Here is a 20,261-nt window from a genome sequence, read left to right as displayed (position 1 = left end):
ACAGGTGGACCTGGTATAGAAATGAAGGACTTTTATTGGTAACAGAGTATTTTTATTTTGCATTATTGGTAGGCTACTTTTACACAAGTAAAGGGTGTGAATAATTCCCCCACTACTACTTATTGTTACACCGTATATTAAAGGAGTATAGGAAAACTGTCTATGGCATGGAAATTTGATAGCGAGCATGAAAATGCAATGAAAAGGTAATTTTGCAAGCACTAGCAATAAATATGCCAGCTGGACAACTTTGCTCCCGATAAATTGAGGTAACGTGAAAAACGGTTAGGTGCACAGCGTAGAGCAGGCGGTAAAAGATGAGCCGGAGAGAAATGAGTGAGGGGAGAGATGTGTGTGTGTGTGTGTGTTTAGGTCACGGTCAAAGTGTGTGATCGCGGCAGAGAGAAACACCGCCCGATGGAGCTCCGCTCAACCTGTAAGTATGTTATTTTACATTAAAGTGTTTTTATGTGTGTCTGTTTCATAGCTGTGAACACTATCGTACAGTTTTGGTTGTGCGTTGTTTTGTAAATGGTTGCAAAGAAAAGTTTTTAATTGTTTCATTCTTATGGATATTGATGGTTACAGTAATAAGAGAATAACAACAAAAGAAGGAATTGAATTTCAATTAAATCTCTGGTCATTGCACATTCACTGTGTTGAGGTTGTGTGCAGCCGTTCTTTTGGTTCATCTTTCATGAATTTGTTACTCTTAAGGAACACAATCAGAACATGAACCGTGTCGTTTATGTCAGGTTCTTGTGAGGGGTGAGGCTCAGGCGCAGAGACCAGCTGGACCCAATATGAATAACAAAAAAAGGACTCTTTAATGAGGCAAAACAGTTTACAAAAAATCAAGGTCCAAAAGGGGCAGGCAGAGAATCCAGGTTCAGGGCAGGCAGAGTCAACAGGCAGAACCAGGAACACGGACAGGACGACGGGAAAAGGACACGGAACTAGAGACGACAATCCGACACCAAACAAGGGAAAGACTGACACAATATATAGGGGGGGAAACAGGTGTACGACATCAGACAGTAACGAGACAAGAGTGGCTGAGGGCAGGTGCAGGGAATTAAACAATTAAGACAGAGAAGACACAGAGGAGACATAGGAGACACGGAACACAGGAGAAACAGAACAGGGTGTTACAGTTTAGTCTTGATTCAAGTGTTCCAGAGTATTATTCATGTCTAACTGCACGTATGTAACGTAAAGTATGACATGTATTTCTACGTGTCATCTGTCGTAAACGTGCACTTGTCCTTTTTTCTTTTCCGCTCATACTCCCCTCCAGTGTTCGCTGTGATTGAGCGACATTGGAAATCCATCGCTGTGCGTCACCTCTGCGCCCCGTAACCCGGGGGACACACACCTCTCGGGGACACACACCTCTCCCCCGCTGCTTTCTCCGTTCTCACCCTCTCTACTCGACCCCACCCTGCGCCATGCTCATCTGTCCCCGGGCGCTTCACGAACAGCCCACTGCTCCTTGATAACAAAGGATGGGTCAGATGCAGAGAAGAAATTCCCCACTGTAGGATCAACAAAGTGTACATTCAATTTAATTAAATTTAATCATGGATCTTATGGAGTGGGGAGACATGGGCAGTGGCTGCGAAGATGAAAACTGTGGCCACGCATCTGGCTTCCCTGAGGACTGCTTGGATCAAGAGTGCCACTTGGAGGAGCCGGTGTTCGGATTGATCGAGTTAGGTGGGTAAAAAATTTAATAAGTGGCAAGTTCATACTATCTTACGAAAGATGTTCCACAGCTGCGATGTACTCAGAAGTGAGTGTATTGTTAATTATGTTGGCTGTTTGCCAAACACATGTCCAAGACACTTTGGATTCAGAGTTATGCGGCGTACACACGCTAGTAGATCCGATGCAAAGTCAATGTTCAGATGCGAGTGGTTGTGATTTCCGCAAATTTCCGCCGGCGCGAATGACGCAAATTGCGCGCCGCGAAAAATTAGCCTCATTCGCTTCAAGTTGAAATATTTTAACTTTGGCGAAAAATTCACATTCTGACAATGTGTGGAATAAATCTCAAAGTATTTCTAATAATAACCCGATCAATATTTCATATTCTAGTGTGTGTGACTGTCCTTTACGTTCCACTGATGCTCTTCGGCTTTCTGGGAAACACACTGACCATTCTGGTGGTTTGGCTCCGCCCTCAAATGAGAAGCTCGACCTACCTCTACCTGAGCAGCATGGCTGTCAGTGATCTGTTGATACTCCTACTGCTGCCTCTGGATCTGTATAAGGTACACACACACACACACACACACACACACACACACACACACACACACACACACACACACACACACACACACACACACACACACATGGTAATATAATCAGATTCTAGATTGACCGCATGTTCACTGTCATTCTCACCTTTGTGGAACTCCTTTTCTTTGGTTGACGCACGTCTTGTTAACAAACATCACTATTCTCCTCTAAAACGGGTTGTCACTCCAAATGAAGCAGTCGAATAATTGGCTCGTGAACTGAGAATATTTAATAAAAGGTCGGCGAACACCTGAGTGTGACCGCTGCGTCATCAAATATGAAATAAAGGTGGAAACGAAAAGATGTCGTAAGGGTAAAAATAATTTCTGTGTCTCTTCCAGCTCTGGAGGCCCATCCCGTGGCCTTTGGGAGACCTCGCCTGCAGGCTGACGGTGTTCATCTCTGAGTGCTGCACCTTCAGCACCATCCTCCACATCACCTTCCTCTCCCTGGAGAGGTACCTGGCGGTCTGCTGGCCAATCACGGCCAAGACCGTGCTGACGCGGCGCAGAACCAGGGCTCTCATCGGTTGCCTCTGGCTGGTCGCGGCCGTTAGCGCCGCGCCGGTGTTGCTCATGGTTGGAGTGGAGGACGTCGGGGGGGAGGAGCTCGGCCTCGGCGGATGGAGGGAAGATGGAGGGTGGACGAGAAAGGAAGGAGAACAGGGAGGGTTTATGCTTGGTGCGGGGGAAAGAGGAAGTGGACACAGTGGAGGATTCGAGGAAACGGAGTGGGGAGACAAACAGAAAATGGGATGGGGTGAAAGGGTCGGGGAGTTAAAAAGGTTCGGAGAGAAAGTGGAGAGCAAAGCGGGAACGGAAGAAAGAGGCGAGAGGAATCAAGGAGACGGAGGAAAAATGGAATTTGAATATCAAGCGGATGACGGAGGAGGTGAAGAAGAAGGAGATTTAGGAGTTGAGGGAGGGCGGCAAAACAAGATGAAAGAGGATGAGGGCGGAGGGCGGGAAGAGGGCGACATCGACAACCGAGAGTGCCGCTTCACGCGCTACGCCATCTCCTCCGGCCTGCTGTCGGCCATGATGGTTGTCTCCAACTTGTACTTCCTGGTGCCCCTGTGCATTCTGGGACTGGTCTACAGCCTGATCGGACGGACGCTGTGTCTCCGTCCACAAAGCAGCCGCAGAGACCAGAGTCACCACCACACGGTCAAAATGCTGGGTGAGTGCACGAGAAACACACCCACACCCTCATGCGTTTATTTTTATTATCACAAGAACTCACAGGACACTAGTTTTTTTTATCACAGATAATTAACCTTCGTGAAACACTTCTTGCAATGTGGTTGTCAAGCTTGCACTGTTAAAATTATCCGGCTTGGCAACTTTTTCCGTGTAATTATTAGTACTGTTTGTGTGTAAACATTTAAAAAACATTTGCGAGAAATCAGCTAAACTAATGTTTCAACAATGATTTCAAGCCATAATGCTGAGTGTGTCACTTGAGAAGATCATTGTTTCAAGATTATATTTTTATAATATTTTTTTTCGTGCTCCATCCAACAATTTATCTACTAAATCTGTCGCTCAGATCGGCAAGCCTTTCGCTTGCCGATCTGATCCTTTATGAACCAAAACACAGCTTGGATTAAAATATATATATATATATATATGTAAATAATTAAATACAAAATAAATGCTGAAATTAAATTTAATTCCATTTTTTTTTAAACTAAAATGTCTGCCATACAACACTGCGAATATAAAAATGGTAATAGCCTACAATTTAGTCTACGTTTAGTCACATTGTCACCGTCTGTTACCCGGGCAACGGGTAACGGGAGCAAAGCGAGAAATTTGCCTCAAGAATATTCTCAGTGCTTTTGGTGTGAACGCAGCACAACAAACAGTTTATACATTACTTATGTCTCTATTATGGTGTTTTTATTTTATTTTAAGCTTTAATGGTCCACTTTAGTTAATTAGTTGTTTGATTTGAGCTAGTTACTAAACTCTACTCTCCAGGATTAAATACAGAACAGAATATTGAGGGTACTTAATAACAAGGGTAGCTTCTGTGTTTTTTTGTCTCCCCCCCCTCTGTGTCTCCATCTTCTCCAGGAGTGATCGTCTTGGCGTTTGTCCTGTGCTGGCTGCCCTTCCACGTGGGTCGCACCATCTTCTTTTTTTCCATGGGCACCATTTCCGAGGGACAGACAGCGCCCATGGACTCTGACGCGGGCGTCGACAAAACCGGCCTCGCTCGTATCGCCGCTGACGCGGATATTGGCGAGCACGCTAAACCAATAAGCCGCTCGGATTCGGACGCGCGCCTCGAGACCAGAGAGACGACTGCGCACGCTCACGCAGCGCGAGGCGGCGTGCTCTGTGACGCCTGTCCAACGAGGAACGGCACGCGCGGCGGCGGAGACGACCACCCGGGTCGATCCACGCGCGAGGGAGACGACGCAAACAACAGGCCGAGCGGTACGCTCAAGCTAAACCCGCCGCTCGCGCGCGTCCGCTCTCAGAATAACACGCGAGGCCGCGCAACACCTAGCGGCCTGTACGATGGCGCCGCGCTCAATGACACGCGCTTTGACGCCACACACGCCTACTTTCTTTACTATCTATCTCAGTATTTCAACCTGGTGTCCTCCGTCCTCTTTTACCTCAGCGCCGCCGTCAACCCGCTGCTGTACAACCTGATGTCCGACAAGTATCGGCACGCCGTGCGCAGCCTCGTGCACACGCATTCCCGCCGCCTGCGCACGCTAATGGCACGCCACTCCACGACCACTTTGTGAGGGGGCGACGCTGAAACAGACGAGCAGCGCTGCAAAGGCCGTGGCCACACTGACCGTGTTTACATGCATTCGAATAGCTGTCTTAGTCGGACTGAAATCGAATTATCCATTTCATGTGAACACCTTTGTTCGACTATGTGCGGTCCGACTACGATCCGATTAACACCCCTGGATAACTCGATCCGATCCGGTTGATAATTCGACTATCGCGGCATGTAACGGTGAATTGGATTAGGAACTGGACTTTGCGTCTTTGCGCATGCTTGAGATCCCGCCGCCCTCCTCCCCCCCTCCCTCCCATGTCGTGACCCGGAAGTCGAAAGAGTCGAAAGAGACGATAATGTCACTATTAACATCGTGCAAGAATAGTCGAGGGATGTAGCTTCGCCTTGCTCTCTGTTCGCCATCTTTCTCGAAATGTTGATGTTGTTGTTGTTGGTTGTTGTTGGTAGTGGTGAAGAGGTCAAGCGGAAATGGCTGTATCACCACGAGTTGTAATGAAAACAGCGCCACCTATCGTATCGGATATGACATGCTTTCGGCCAATGATTGGAATTACTCACTGCCATGTATATTGGGATAATAGCAGACCCCCAAAAGATAGCATAGTCCGACTAAAGCAAGATTAGAATTATACCATCATGAAAACGCACTGAGTGGGAGTTTAATGTACAGATAAAAAAGGGCGTTTGTAAAAGATCCAAACCTTCCCTCAGTCCCAAGGCAGCTTCTGTCTGTGTGACCGTTGCTGTTAAAGGTTAACCGACGGCTAACGGTGGAAACACACCGACAAACTGGAAGGTTTCTCCGGCAGGTGGGCGGTGTTTGTTTTTGGCATTGTTTTCAAAATGGCGGCCGAGGGGAAAAATGAATTCTCATTTACAGCTAATCAATACACTTCCTAGTTTTACTGTTTGGTCTGTTTAGAGTTTTCCCACAAACCATCTCCCTCGGGATGGACTAACTTCACTTTGAGGTTGAGTCACGATAATACAAATGTACACGTCGAAGGGTCAGCGCGCGGCCGCCGCTCTTGCTCTCCACTGTAAATCTGTAGGAATCCGTCAACGTACGTGAATAGATTTCGTGTATCTCCGCCTTAACTGTGCTTGCATTGATCTGCCGCTGCCAGTGCTGACGTAGCAAACAGATTGTTGGTTTAATTCTTCGGGGTGTAGGCCTATCGCTAGTTTTGGGGGTTATAAATTAACCCGAGTCCGTTGCCCCATGTTGAAAATGGACAAATCTCCGACTGATTACAGTAGACGTCCCTGAGTACATATAGAAAGGGGAATATTGTCCTCGGATTAGAAACAAATGTCACTCTAAGCTCACTGACAATCTTGCGTGTTAATGTTTGAAAGTAGGGCTAACTCACTTTGTGTGTTTCACAGGAAATGAGGTACTTTCCATATATATATATTATATACTGGAGAAATTGTATGTTTACATAGGAACAGCTTAAATTGCGGTGACAGCAGGCTGCTCAAATACATTGTACGTCCACACACACACACACACACACACACACACATACAAAATAGGGCTGTCATTTTGATTCATGGAGTTTCATTCCGGTTGATGTGTTTTGACGTAATATATATTACATTAGCGTGTCCCGATATAAATGCCTTCATTTGATTCTCACTCAAGGTGTTATCACCTCTGCGGAGGAGGTTATGTTTTCACTCTCTGTCAGCAGGAAACGCCTCAGAATGGATTTCTGAAGTTTGGTGGATAGATCGGCCCGAGGCTGAAGGACAATTGATCTGATTGTGTTGGTAACCTGGGCCATTTGTGCCCTGAGACCATGTCTTTTATAAGAACAAATGTATGTACGTAAAGTATATATATATATATATATATTGATATCTATATATACATATACATACAGACTTAATGACAAACTAGATCCGAATGGAAATAAATGTGTAATTAAAATAGAATATCTGTAGTTTACTGAAAGTGTATAATATCATAAATCACTTTTCTCTCTGTCTTTTTCTTTAAGTGTCTCACATATATTGTAAAAAGCAATCTGCCATATCGAGTGTGTTGCTTGTGTTTGTGTCGTGAGGCATCTCCTGGGATCAATAGAGTTATCTCTTCATAAGTGTTGTCTCAGATTAGACATACAGCTGTTTCTGTGCATGTGTGGGTCATTTACTAGTTAAACTTTGCTTTCTATGTATTTATGTAAAATGTTGGCCGACTTGCGTCTTCTGTCGCCCTTGAACACACTGAGTGTGTGTTGAAAGAGTAACGGCATCGGTATAATTATGGTTAAAGGCTGGTTTCAGATTGATTTCTCTCTTCTTCCTCATAAAACCTCGAAGAAATGTGTGCGTTTGCAAGATGTACAAAATAAATGAGACATTTTATATTTACCAAAAATGTCAAATGATTTTTTCTCCATTAAAGTGTGAAAAAGTAACGCGTTAGACAGCAACTCTTTAGAAACAACGACATTTCCCAGCCGCTTTGTTCTTTTTGGAAGATGTGAATCCAGAAACACAAAGAGTCCTAAACATGTTGCTTTTTACCTGCATTATGACTGTAGCCAGCTCACCTTTCAAATATATTATACAATATGGGGACATTTGGTCCCACCATGGACCGACCAACGCGCTGAAGACAGTGAATTTTGACAATTCATCCACTCTGTCATATTCATTGAATGTATTTTAACTCTAAATCTGTCCTTCTGTACACATTACATCTATTGCACCTGTCCATCCTGGAGACAAGTAGGGTAACCCTGTGAAACACAAGGGATCCGGTGGCATTTTTCCAGTTCCCATGCAGAGCTAATCAGCTGGTGGCTGGCAGCCAAGGATCAGCCCTGGGCTTTGAAGCACATTTTAAACAGAGACTAAACTGAAGAATTACAACTTCAAAAACACGACGTCCTTCAGCCAAACCCTCTCCACATTCAACCTCAAAGTTATTCCTCCTAATTTTATTTTAAAAAATGTCAAAAGTGCAGCAGATTAAATTCCTTTTTGGCGCTTTATGCTGTTTTTTGTCATGCCAAATGCAAAGACATATTATATTATTTAGCTCGACATATGTACAAACATACTTTGATACTTTAAATTGAACCATTTGAATAACCTGTGTGATGAGGATAATAGTGTGCAGTGTGACGGTGATTGAAACAAGTTCTGGTAAATTGATTTGTACGGCACTTTTCTCGTCTTCCAAACGCTCAGACACTTCAACACCATGTCATCATTCACCCATTCATACACTGATGGCAGGTCCCATCAGGACTATCTACCCATCCACACTCCGCAGGAACAGCCTGCGACACTCTCCTCTCATCTCATCTCTCGATATCATTTCACTTCAGTAATTCGCCCGTGGCCTGCATGAGTCCTGGGTGCTCGGCACAGCGTGAGAGCTTCAGTGTTCTGGTGTTTCTTTAGTTTAGTGTGTTCAGTCACACACGATGCTCTCCACCACCGTGTGGCGCTGTGCTACAAAGGGCTGAAAGGTTCAGTTGAATTTGTAAAGCTCCTGTGTGAGTTTCTGGAGGGAGACAAAGTTGATTAAATACTTATGAAGTTGAAACCTTTTTAAGTTTTACAATTTTGACAACCCATTATTAAGCATTAGTGAACAAATAGGATGTCTGTACACATTACATCTATTGCACCTGTCCATCCTGGAGAGGGATCCTCCTCTGTTGCTCTCCTGAAGGTTTCTTCCCTTTTTTCCCCCTGAAGGGTTATTTGGGAGTTTTTCCTGATCCGATGTGAGGTTTTGGGGCAGGGATGTCTATGTGTACAGATTGTAAAGCACTCCGAGACAAATTTGTAATTTGTGAAATTGGGCTATACAAATAAACTGAATTGAATTGAATGTTATTATTCATTTATCGATTAGTCTATAATACCTGATTATGGAACACATTTGTGTGTGTGTGTGTGTGTGTGTGTGTGTGCGTGTGTTTCTGCCTTTTCATTGCATAACAAGTGAAGCATATACAACCTTTTGGTTATAATGTGGTCACTTTCTCTAGTCAATGACTTTAGATCACATTTCATTCAATTTAGAAGGTGATCTTATATGATTGTATTTGTATTACTCTACTGTTTCTTCACACATGTAGCCTGATGTGCAATCATTCAATTCAATTTAATTCAGTTTATTTTATATAGCCCGATATCACAAATTATGAATTAGCCTCAGAGGGCTTTATAATCTGTACACATAGACATCCCTGACCCAAGACCTCAGGAAAAACTCCCAAGAATTAGAAAAAAGGTAAGAAACCTTCATCACCTTTATACGTGGAGCTGAACACCGTCTCTGTAGCATGAAGTCTGGACGACTGACCTGTCAATCTGCCCCTGCATCATGTTGTGTACATGTGGGTGTTTGTTCCCAACGGCACAGCGGGGATGTAATTGCTTCAGCTGCCGACTGGTGGATACAGGCTATGGGAGAGCATTCTGCTCAGGCTCACAGGGTCCCACTTGAAGAGTGAATTCAATCAATCTTTGTCTTATTTTCCGACAGAACGTGCTTCACACAGCGGTTTTAGATTTGTCAGGTGACCCAAAAACACAACTCCAAAAGGAATGCCAATGAGCACGAGGCACCACGGACTGTATATAAGGAGAAGACGTAGCGTGTCGGCACCCGTTGGTTTGTGGACGAACCTGAAGCCTTGAATTTGGTGACTTTGACACCGCCATGTTGTTTTATTTTTGGCAACCAATGAATTGGTTTTGGAACTCACCGATTGGTCCCTCAATAGCATTACTAGATAGTGTGATAGCGCGATAATCCAGCTTCCGTGCAACGCTGGTACATTTGTCCCCCAAGAAGGAAAACATTTAAATACAATAAGTAGTGCGTCTTTAAAATAGACAAATCAAAACTGTTTCTAGGAAGATGCTGCATGCAACGCCCCAGGCAAGCTCATACTTAACCACCTGATGATATCCATATCCTTTACCCAGTGCACCGATTAACCCTTGTACTTTAGCAGCTCTTATGGAAGCGTTTTTTAAATGGGCTTGTCTTCCACCCTCCACCGGTAATTTAAGATCCACTTAATTTTCTTCCATTTTCCGGTAAAAAGACAAGATGATCCTGCAGTCTCCTGCCACGCGTGTGCACAAAGCAGGTTATCAGCAGAACATGTTCCCCTTATCACTCACGCGACACCCGCCCACCTTCCTCTCTTCATTGTTGATACAGCTGTGTGCGTTTGAAATGTACCTGATAAATCAAATCATACGAAGAAGCCCTCCATCCTGCTGCCGGAGCCTTTGTGAATGTGACCCAGTGAACACGATCAATCAAACTACGCTTGGTCTGGACTTTATTTATTCATTAATGATAATTGTCGTGACGATTTGTTGCGCAGGTGTTCACCAAACAGTCTTTGACCAGTCAGTCATCATGCTAATAGAAAGGCTATCAGTTAGCTCGGGTGGAGAGGGATTCACTGCAGGGCAAGATCTTGACTGTGTGTGTGGGTTAAGGGAGACGTGATCAAGTGGGCAAAAATAAACTGTATCAAACAAATGGGAAATATATGCTAATTAGATTTGTCTTCTTTTTTTGGCCAACAAATGGATAAGAAGGTTGATCGCACTCTAAAGTTCCTACGGTAGATATGAAGCTGTAGTCAGCAGTTGGCTAGCTTAGCTTAGCATAAAGAATTAGCTCTATCCAAAGATTTTAAAAAATGTGCCTTTGCACCACATCGAAAGCTCACGTATGAATTACGTTCGACATTTTGTTTGTTTAAGCCAAACAGAAGCGGAAGGGTACAAACGGCAACATTCCGATTTACAGGGTTTCACGTGTCGGACTGTTTCCTGTCTGAGACCTTTAACTTCCTGCTACTGCTGGTTGCTGCTAAGTGCTCCTGGTGGTTTCTGTACAAATTAAACAAACAAGAAGGTGTGGTGGATTTTGTTCTTTTTTACCCCGCAAAGCGAGGCCATCTGTGTTTCTCCTGTTTCCACTCATTGTGCTTAACTTAAGCTAAGCTAGTAGCGGTAGCATCGTCTTATCCATACAAACCTTTCACATAACGTCAAACTATTTTCCTTCGATGTTTGTCAGCGGTGACAAATGTTGTTGTTGGGCGAACCATGAAGCTGAGGTGGAAGAGAAAAATGCATGCAATTACTTTCTACTCTGATCTTGCGTGTGGAAACAGTAGCCGACTGGGCGCAATTAGCAGAAACAAATCAGCAGGTGTTTCATGGAATTGATCCCGAGGCATGATGCAATGTGCAAATTAGCTGCATGTATCTCTTCTTCTGGCACAAACTCAATACCCCTCTTCCATTCCAGTGGATGTAAGAGCTACGTTTAACAAGCCGGTTCTTTTCATTTTAAAAAGATACATTTCTGCTTCAATCCAGCAACAATAAACTCTTTGCAAGCTTGCACTAGCCAGCACATTCACACTTGAGAATAATAAACACACACACACACACGTGTACTCAATGTACAGACATATCTCTCTCTCTGAGCCTCTAGCAAAGCAAAGGTCTCTATAGCAAATGATTGAGCAATCTAATTATAAAGTGTGTGTGTGTGTGTGTGTGTGTTGGGGGTGGCATCCAGTCGTTTACTACCAGTCTTTATTAGCTGTAGTGGTGTTGCTCCACAGTAGGGACCTGTAACATATGGAGAAAAGTAATGCAATCTGGAGTCAGAGCTTCTGGGCTAAACAAGCTGGGATGACGAGTGTTTGAGGAAGGTGTACACATGCTGCAGTTGCAGCCGCTCTGAAGGGAGCAATTGCGTTTTTTGCTGCCATTTCTTGCTTAAATTGCTTTGCAATATACCTTTTTAATGTGTCTGTAAGGATATATATCTCAATCCAAAGGAAATTAACACAATGGAACAAAATACATTATTTGCGTCAGGAAACTGTACCCCATGGTGAGCCAGAATTTGAAGTGTCCAAAACCCTGAGGTCTGATTTAAAATGTGTTCCTATGTCGAGCCCAACACACGTCCTCTAACAGTCTGCAAATGTATTGCTGCAAAGGACAATAAAATCCATGACCAAAATAAGTTGGAAAATTAAAAATGAAGTAATATAAATGAAACTTTTTGAGAACACACGTTGCTTACAGGTTGCAGATTGCATCCAACTGAACAGCCCTCCGCTTACTGCCTCCGTTCCAAGCTGTGGGTGAACCTCAGTGGTCTTCAGGTAACATTTCTTTTTGAAAGGCGAAAGCTTCTCGGTAGAGCCAGTGTTTGGTTTGTCCCTTCTAGGCTACTGTAGGAAACAGGCCGGTGAGATGAACAGCATGAAGACTACCCGCTCCCTATACTAAGTAAGAAGGGTTCATTCTAGCTGACTCATCAGTCACTCTCCCTACATACCGGCCAAGTGGTTTGTTCCTCTGGCAGTTTGTCACTGTTACAAGTTGCCGTGTGCTTTTGTTTATCCACCAAAACCTACCTTCTTATTTAACTACCTACCTATCTACCTACCTCCCTGCCTTTCTACCTACCTACCTCCCTGTCTACCTTCCTACCTATCGAACAGACTACCTATCTACCCACCTATCTACATGCCTACCTACATGTCGGTCTACCTGCTTGCCTACCTACCTGCCTGCGTACCTGCCTACCTAGCTAACTGTCTACCTAGTTAACTGCCTACCTATCTAACTGCCTACCTACAGCATACCTATCTACTTGCCTACCCATCTACCTGTCAACCTACCTGCCTACCTATCCACCTACCTGCCTACATATCTACTTGCCTACCTGTATGTCTGTCTATCTACCTATCTACCTACCTACCTGCACTGATACCTGCCTGCCTGTCTGTCTGTATTCCCTTTCTATTCCGATAAACCACAAATATCATCCTGCCGCCTGTATTGTCTGCATTTAGGTCCCTCCCTTGTTGCCACTGAAGAATCGACTGCCACCCGGGCAACATAAGGGCCAAAGTTAACGTAGGGGCGAACAGACGTGACAAATATAACTTCCCACATTGTTGTTTGGAGCAAGCCTCCCATAGGGGTACAAAATGAACGAGTATAGTCAAAACGCTGTGAGCTAAATCCTGTACATATGAACGTATGCAGCATAACGTAAAGCACTAAAGTCCGTCCCTTGGATAAAACAATGATAGCTGGTGACTGTTCAATTGTAAAGTCACTTGATAGATCAAATATCACAAGACCAGACTATAAACCGCAGCACATACAGACACGAGTAAAGTTCAAAATGAAACACTGCTGCATTAAAGGGAGCGGCTTGTGTCGTCTGTGCTGACGTCGTGCTCTGCCGTCTGCACTCTGCCCGTCTAGTTTTTGCGTTCTCAGTATTAGACTGACAGCGAGGGAAACTTATGTCAGGCGACTGAGAGGGAGGGAAGACATGAATCTGATCCAACAAATGAAAACTGATTGCATCTGCAGTAATAAAATTATTATTCCCAGCCCGACAAGAAGCTGCCTCTCTTCACCTCTGGCAGTTCCTCTTATATTTGGACCTGCCGCTACTCGTTTACAGAGCAGTGCACAGAAACTTCCCGTTTGTCTTTATGTATGATCCGTGTCAATTCGCCTTTTTGTGGGAAAATGGAAGATTCGGAGGTGACCCGTGCGACTGGAGTCGGGAGCAAGCCTGAATGGAATGTGTCGACATTCTTCTCACACTTCTGTAGTGCATGAATCACGAAAAGAAACCTTGAGTTGTAGTAAGAGAGACACTCTTTAGTTATGTCTTTTTAGAGCCAAGTGTAGGGAGAGGATTGGAATGGTGTGTTTTGCTGCTCTTACGTAAAACGACACACTTTAGCGTACTCGGCTAACTGTCTCACTCAAAAGGAACGTTAACCCAACATTATTTCAAACAACATGGAGCATTGAGGCCATCAGCTGTCTTTTAGAAAGTTCCACGTTTTGTTATAAAAAATACCTGCTTAGGACTAAAACACCCAGGGTATTTCGGCTAACGTTTCGGCTAACCTTTCGGCTAACCTTTTGACTAACGTTGGCGACTCTGTCTTGGTTACACTCCAGCAACTGCAGCCAACTTTAGAATTAGGATATGTTTGCTAAATTTATATTTCCTCATCTTCAAATCTGTGTTTTTCTATTTTTACTGTGTGAAAATACAAATATTTAAGCAAAAACCTAACCACTGTATTCCCAAGTAAGAAATGTGTTTTTTTTATTATAGTATGCATCTAAACAATATGCTGTCGGGGATATATAATATGTCCAGAGCTCAAATTATGGCTCAAACTAATCCTTTTTTACGAAATTAAAATTAAAATCCACATGTTTCTCATCTTACAAAAATCATCTTCTAAAGTTAAATCTCTCCCAGAGCTCGGCCAGAACTCGAATCTGGGGTTTTCAGGGAAACAAGTGTCGACTCACAGACTATTGTAGTCGAAGGATTATTAATTATTATTATCTACAAAAACTTCACCCCATTGTTTATGTAATTGTCTTTCCAAATCCAGGCATTGATAACAAATGTAAAAAGCACTGTATTAAAGTAATATGCTTTTAATCTCTGTAGATGTGCTAGAATGTAAGACTATATGCTAATATTATTGTTAGTATCATTGAAGCTATACATCCTAAAACTATGTTCTAAAGCCTGCAATTGACATTTCAGCAATTACGTGAGTCACTTCGTCCTCATGGTAGAATGCCTAAACATAACTGAGTTAATGACTTGGTGAATTTGTTCCGTGAACCGTGCACCAGTCCAGCGTCATGCCAAGGCAGGCGGTCTCCGGTATCCAGGACGAGGCACACGTTCGACTAAAGGATGGACCTTTTCAGTTGTAAACAACAACATTCAAAATGTATTTTCTATTGCAGTGGAAGGAAAATATAAAAGAAGAAAGCATCATTACGTCATTGGGACTGTGTTCTCATTTCGCGTTGGTGCCAGTTCTATTGACATTTAAGAAGTGGGCATGCTAAGACCCAATATAAAGCATCATATCTGTTTTATTTCACCTTTTGACTGAATATTTTTTTAATTCAATTGATTTAAATGAATTTAAAATTTAAACTTTGTAAGATTGGGCTATACAAAATAAACTGAATTCAATAGTTTATTTTGTATTGCCCATTATCACAAAATACGAATTTGCCTCAGAGGGCTTTACAATCTGTACACATAGACATCCCTGACCTTTGACCTCACATCGGATCAGGAAAAACTCCCAAGAAATAGAAAAAACCCTTTCACGGGGAAAAAAGGGAAGAACCCTCCAGGAGAGCAACAGAGGAGGATCCCTCTCCAGGATGGACAGATCAATAGATGTCATGTGACCAGAAGGAATCATTACAGAGTTACAACACATTCAATGAATATGACAGAGTGTATGAATAGTTGGTAGTCGGCATGGACCACCATCCAGACCTCCATGATCCATCAGGCAGATGGAGGTAGAGAGGAGGAGTGGGCGGGGCATCAGCAGTACCATGGCATCAGACCCTGCAGGTCCAATGGACCCTATAAGACGTGAAGTCACAAAGACTCCAGAGAGGAAGCAAAATTAATAATGTGTGATGAAGAGATGAAAATTCATCCATAAGGAGACACCCTTTCATTCCCCACTCACTCCACTGGCTCCCTTCTCATTCCGGATTGACTACAAAGTCCTACTGCTCACCCTTAAATACATAACAGGTCTTTTTGTAGATCCACAAACAGCTCGCTCCTCCTCCCCAACACTAAGCTCCGCCCCCATGGGCGAACGGGCCTTCTGCTTATATGACCATGGGATATTTCATTTGTTTTTCTTTTTTAATAAATTTGGAAAAGATTCTACATTTCTGTTTTTTTCTGTCAAGATGGGGTGCTGAGTGACATTAATGAGAAATAAAATGAACTTTTTGGATTTTAGCAAATGGCTGCAATGAAACAAAGCGTGAACATTTTAAAGGGGTCTGAATACTTTCCGTACCCACTGTATCTACTGGCTCTGTAGCACTCTCAGATTATTTATGAATGAAAAGTGCTTTATAAATTAAACGCATTATTATTATTATTATTATTGTGTGTGTGTGTGTATGTGTGTGTGATCTAACCCTGCTGGTGCATCTGCATCCGAATAGAGTCCACGTCTAATTCCCTCCATCCCTCTTCAGCCGTGGCATCAGGGGACTCGAGTCCTTTGGAGAAGCTCATAAACTCCCTTGTGATCATAAAGGTTAAGAGTTGGTGAGGCTGATCCCCGGACAGCGTCGTTGGTCGAGAGATGAGCCATCCTGAAGGGAACCTGTGTGTTTGCGGTGCCATTAACATCGAGTGGTTCTTGTAAAATGATCGATGCAAAAGTAAAAACAGTTCCTCCTCTCCTCTCGCCTGATTGGGGCATCCATTTGTCAAACATGACGTTGCTTATTGATATTGATATTTGAACCACCGGGACCACAGCCACGCACGCAATAGGCGGCACACGTGATTTTAGCTAAACGCTAACCTCAACCTGCGAAGAGATTGATGAATATGATTGAGGTTAGACACACGTAGTAGACGAGTGGCTCCTCAACTATTTTTGGTCTGTGACCCTTTAAAATGAAGTAATGCATATTTAGGACGAACAGGTTACGGCCTCGGTGTGAAGATGACATTTTAGCAAGTCAACTAAAGTAGTTTTTTTTGTCGGCTTGAAGAGTTGGAAGTATTTAGTATTCTAAAGATATCATTATAGACCGATATGAAAATAACCCCTCTCAGTCAGAAGTGTGTGGTGGCGGACGTATCTAACTGCATTCGTTAAAAATCTGTCAGCAAACAATCCGAAAAGTAACATTTTATTCTCCAGGTGCAAAGCTTTGTTATTACTAACGACCCTCTCTCCCTCTCTCTTCATTCACACTGCAGCTCGCTCGACCGACGCCGGCTTGTTGATCCCGAGAGTCGAGCCGAATTACGAACACTGTGTTTACCAAAAGCAAACAACAATTTGATCACATATTTTACCTTTTGTAAAGATGATATTTTAATTTAAATCCACAAAAAAAATCATTTTATGTGACAGATGTTTCTTCTTCTTTTTCTTATCTGCACCTCTCAGGTGTGCCTTGGGGACGGGGGCCCAAATTACAGGCTGGGAAACTGTGGTAGACATAATTATGTCTACCAATTATGAGTCATAAGGGACACCATACTCCTGCACAAACCTAAGAAAGTCACATTGCTAACAGTGCTGACTATAATTGCACAGGGAAGATGGAAATGTCCAAAATGGCGAATGCAGATTTTCTTCCAGCTGTTCTTGTCAAAAGTTGTTGCCACGATGATTATCCATATGTACAAATCACCACTATGGGCCGAGCACCTGCAGAGGAACACAAACGAAGCATGAACACATCACAGCTGAAAAATTATCATAACTGCACCTGAGGAAGATGACACAAAACATGACATCTTGTTCAGGTTCGAAAAGCAGGCCTGAAAATTGAGAATATATGTAATATATGTGTATTATTTGTGATTTTATTTGACATATTGCATCTTCTTCTTTGTGGTTTATTACTATACACTGCTGGAGTGAACTCTAATGTGTCCTTCTGTACACATTACATCTATTGCACCTGTCCATCCTGGAGAGGGATCCTCCTCTGTTGCTCTCCTGAAGGTTTCTTCCCTTTTTTCCCGTGAAGGGTTGTTAGGGAAGTTTTCCTGATCCGATGTGAGGTTCTGGGACAGGGATGTCTATGTGTAAATAATCTGAATTTAATTGAATTGAAGTGTCACGCAGCAGCTCCCCCTCTGTTCCTATAGCCCATTTAGCTGCTTCACGAGCTCCTCAATCATGTGCACGCTCGTCTACACGTCACGCGTCAACACGTCCTCACATCCATCTTTCCCAATTTGGGAAGTGCACCAATTAGCTTTAGATAAGGGAGGGAGTTTATTCACTGGCCACGCACAATCATGTCTGAGTCAGACAATGACCAAAAAAAAGAGAAGAAGAGTGGCCTGCAGATGTAGACTTACTTCAATCTGAGGTGGGGAGGGGCGAGCAGAGGGGCTGTATAAGACGGAGCAACGCGCCAAGCGCAGAACCAACACGCGCGCGCCTTTTGTTTCTTCCTCTTCTTCCTCTCGGTGTGAAGCTATTTGGCGGCTCTGCATGCGTCCGAACCTGCATCCACTTCTGTCCTGTTCTGTCCTGTCCTGTCCCTGAGGTGACGATGGAGGCGCTGAAGTTTGTGGTCGTGTTGTCGGTGGTCGTGTTCGTGCAGGTGTTCGGCGCGCTGGGCACCCCGCTGTCCAACGGGAGCGAGGACCGGGAGATCTGGACGGCGGACAACTGGCAGGTAAAGGTTTAGAGAAGCATTCATGGAGTGTTTATTTTCCCGTGCGTTAATGATAACAAACAATGACGTAATAATCCAAACATATTCTATAACTGAGAGTTTAATTGAGTCTGTGGAAGTTCATATTGGCTTTAATTGTCAAAAAATTCTTCCAACATTTAACAGATGATTGATCAGTTCACCCCACATAAGTGTGTTATATTTAAGTTCAATCTCCAAAAGGACAAAGGAGACCCGCTCCGAGTTGTGGAAAAGGAGATGTCAAATCCAAAAATGTAGAAAAAAATGAAATTGTCATTGTTTGTAGGTCAATTCTAGCATCATATCGCAGATACGTCACAGCACGTTGCCTACAGACCGTCGTGCTCGACGGCTGCAAGTAGACTACCTCCACCTCTCAGAGGGTCGGGTGCGCGCTGCGCGTGAGGCGGAACCCGCGGGGCAAAGGGTCTGATCTTGCGCGTTAACTCGGAGACTCCGATGAGTGGATCGATGTTTGATTGTTTTTTACAATTTATTTTTTTGGATCATCTCCTGTCTTCTTTCTTCTGGATTTTAAGAGCTGGAGAGAATGATTCAGTACGGGCGAGTCAACTGAAACTTAAAGTGTGGGGGGGGGCAGACGGCAGAGGTATGGATTTTGAAAAGTGTGTGTTATGGGGAGGTAGGGTGGGGTGGGGTGGGGGGGGGGCTTGACATGTCCTCCCAACAGCGTTCTGCTTATCGTTAATTCAAAAACTTTTAAAATCCGCTACATCCTCAGTTTCAGCACCGTGGACAGCACCGGTCCAGGAGTTGGAGGAATTTCTTGGACCTGTAACAAACAGTGCGATGACTCACGACGTGTGTGTGTGTGTGCGCGTGTGCGCGCGCGCGTGTGTGTGTGCGCGTGTGTGTGTGCGCGTGTGTGTGCGCGTGTGTGTGTGTGTGTGTGTGTGTGTGTGTGTGTGTGTGTGTGTGTGTGTGTGTGTGTGTGTGTGTGTTTTGCGCCGTGCACAGGGCTACCCGCTAGAGAGAGAAATCGCCATCCGGCTGGCAGACCTCATGAAGCGGTCCAAAGCGCAGCAGTTCCACGGCCTGATGGGAAGAAGCACGGGTAAACAAACAGAACAAACACATAACTGTACTTTGACGGAATATTTATGGAGAAGTTACTGTACTTTTTAAGTAGATTTACCTATAAAAAAAAATCTTGCATTAAAACTATGCACTGAAACTTGTAGTTTATTCATCAGGACTCCAACATAAGATCCCTCTTTTTATTTCAGGCACATCTCAACCTGTGAGACTGGGCAAGAAGAGTGAGTCATCCCACCAGACGAAAGACAATAGAGCTCCCAACTGTTTTAATAATAATTAGCTTTCTTTTGACCCTCATTTATTTCTCTCGGTGTCTTTTTTATTATCAGGAACTAAAGGGGAGATGTTTGTTGGACTCATGGGCAGAAGGAGTTTAGGTGGAGGTAATGATATTTTTAATTTGGTGCTTGAAAGTGTCCGGTCTGATTATTATTCCTCACGCCTCTTTTGTGTCAACTCCTAAGTCTAATATTTTGCTCTTTCTCTCTCTTTTTTATTTCCAGACGTGGAAGAGGAATGGAATTCTGACTCTTACTAAAGATGAACAAATTAAACAAACTAAAGAAAATCACCATAATCAAAGCTGAGATTCAACTACAATGGCCGTGTATAATTCAGTCCCATGTTGTTGATCAACAGGACGTAGAGTCTCACAGTCTGACCAGGACAGAGGGTCTTAATTTAATCCATCAGTATATAGTCTTTATTGTTATCAATAACATTCAGTCATATTTAAATCTATGTCCATGTAAGCCTCGTGTCTTTCAAGGGAGTTTGCTTCTTCCATGTCAGATCCATTAACGCTG

At 43.6% G+C, this 20,261-nt stretch overlaps 1 protein-coding gene across 1 annotated transcript; it reads left to right on the top strand.

Annotated features, from left to right (window-relative positions):
- The first annotated feature begins 1,580 nt into the window (after nt 1–1,580).
- On the top strand, nt 1,581–5,068 carry LOC130188610 (growth hormone secretagogue receptor type 1-like). The gene is made up of 6 exons (XM_056407014.1): nt 1,581–1,716; nt 2,098–2,273; nt 2,646–3,132; nt 3,202–3,483; nt 4,383–4,478; nt 4,893–5,068. Exons 1-6 carry the CDS (start codon nt 1,581–1,583, stop codon nt 5,066–5,068), a joined length of 1,353 nt encoding a protein of 450 aa, XP_056262989.1.
- Nucleotides 5,069–20,261: the final 15,193 nt, after the last annotated feature.

The sequence above is a fragment of the Pseudoliparis swirei genome, chromosome 23 (assembly GCF_029220125.1).
Source record: "Pseudoliparis swirei isolate HS2019 ecotype Mariana Trench chromosome 23, NWPU_hadal_v1, whole genome shotgun sequence".
Lineage (NCBI taxonomy): Eukaryota > Metazoa > Chordata > Actinopteri > Perciformes > Liparidae > Pseudoliparis > Pseudoliparis swirei.
The sequence above is the reverse complement of the archived record's forward strand: the minus strand, read 5'-3'. Positions and strand labels throughout refer to the sequence as shown.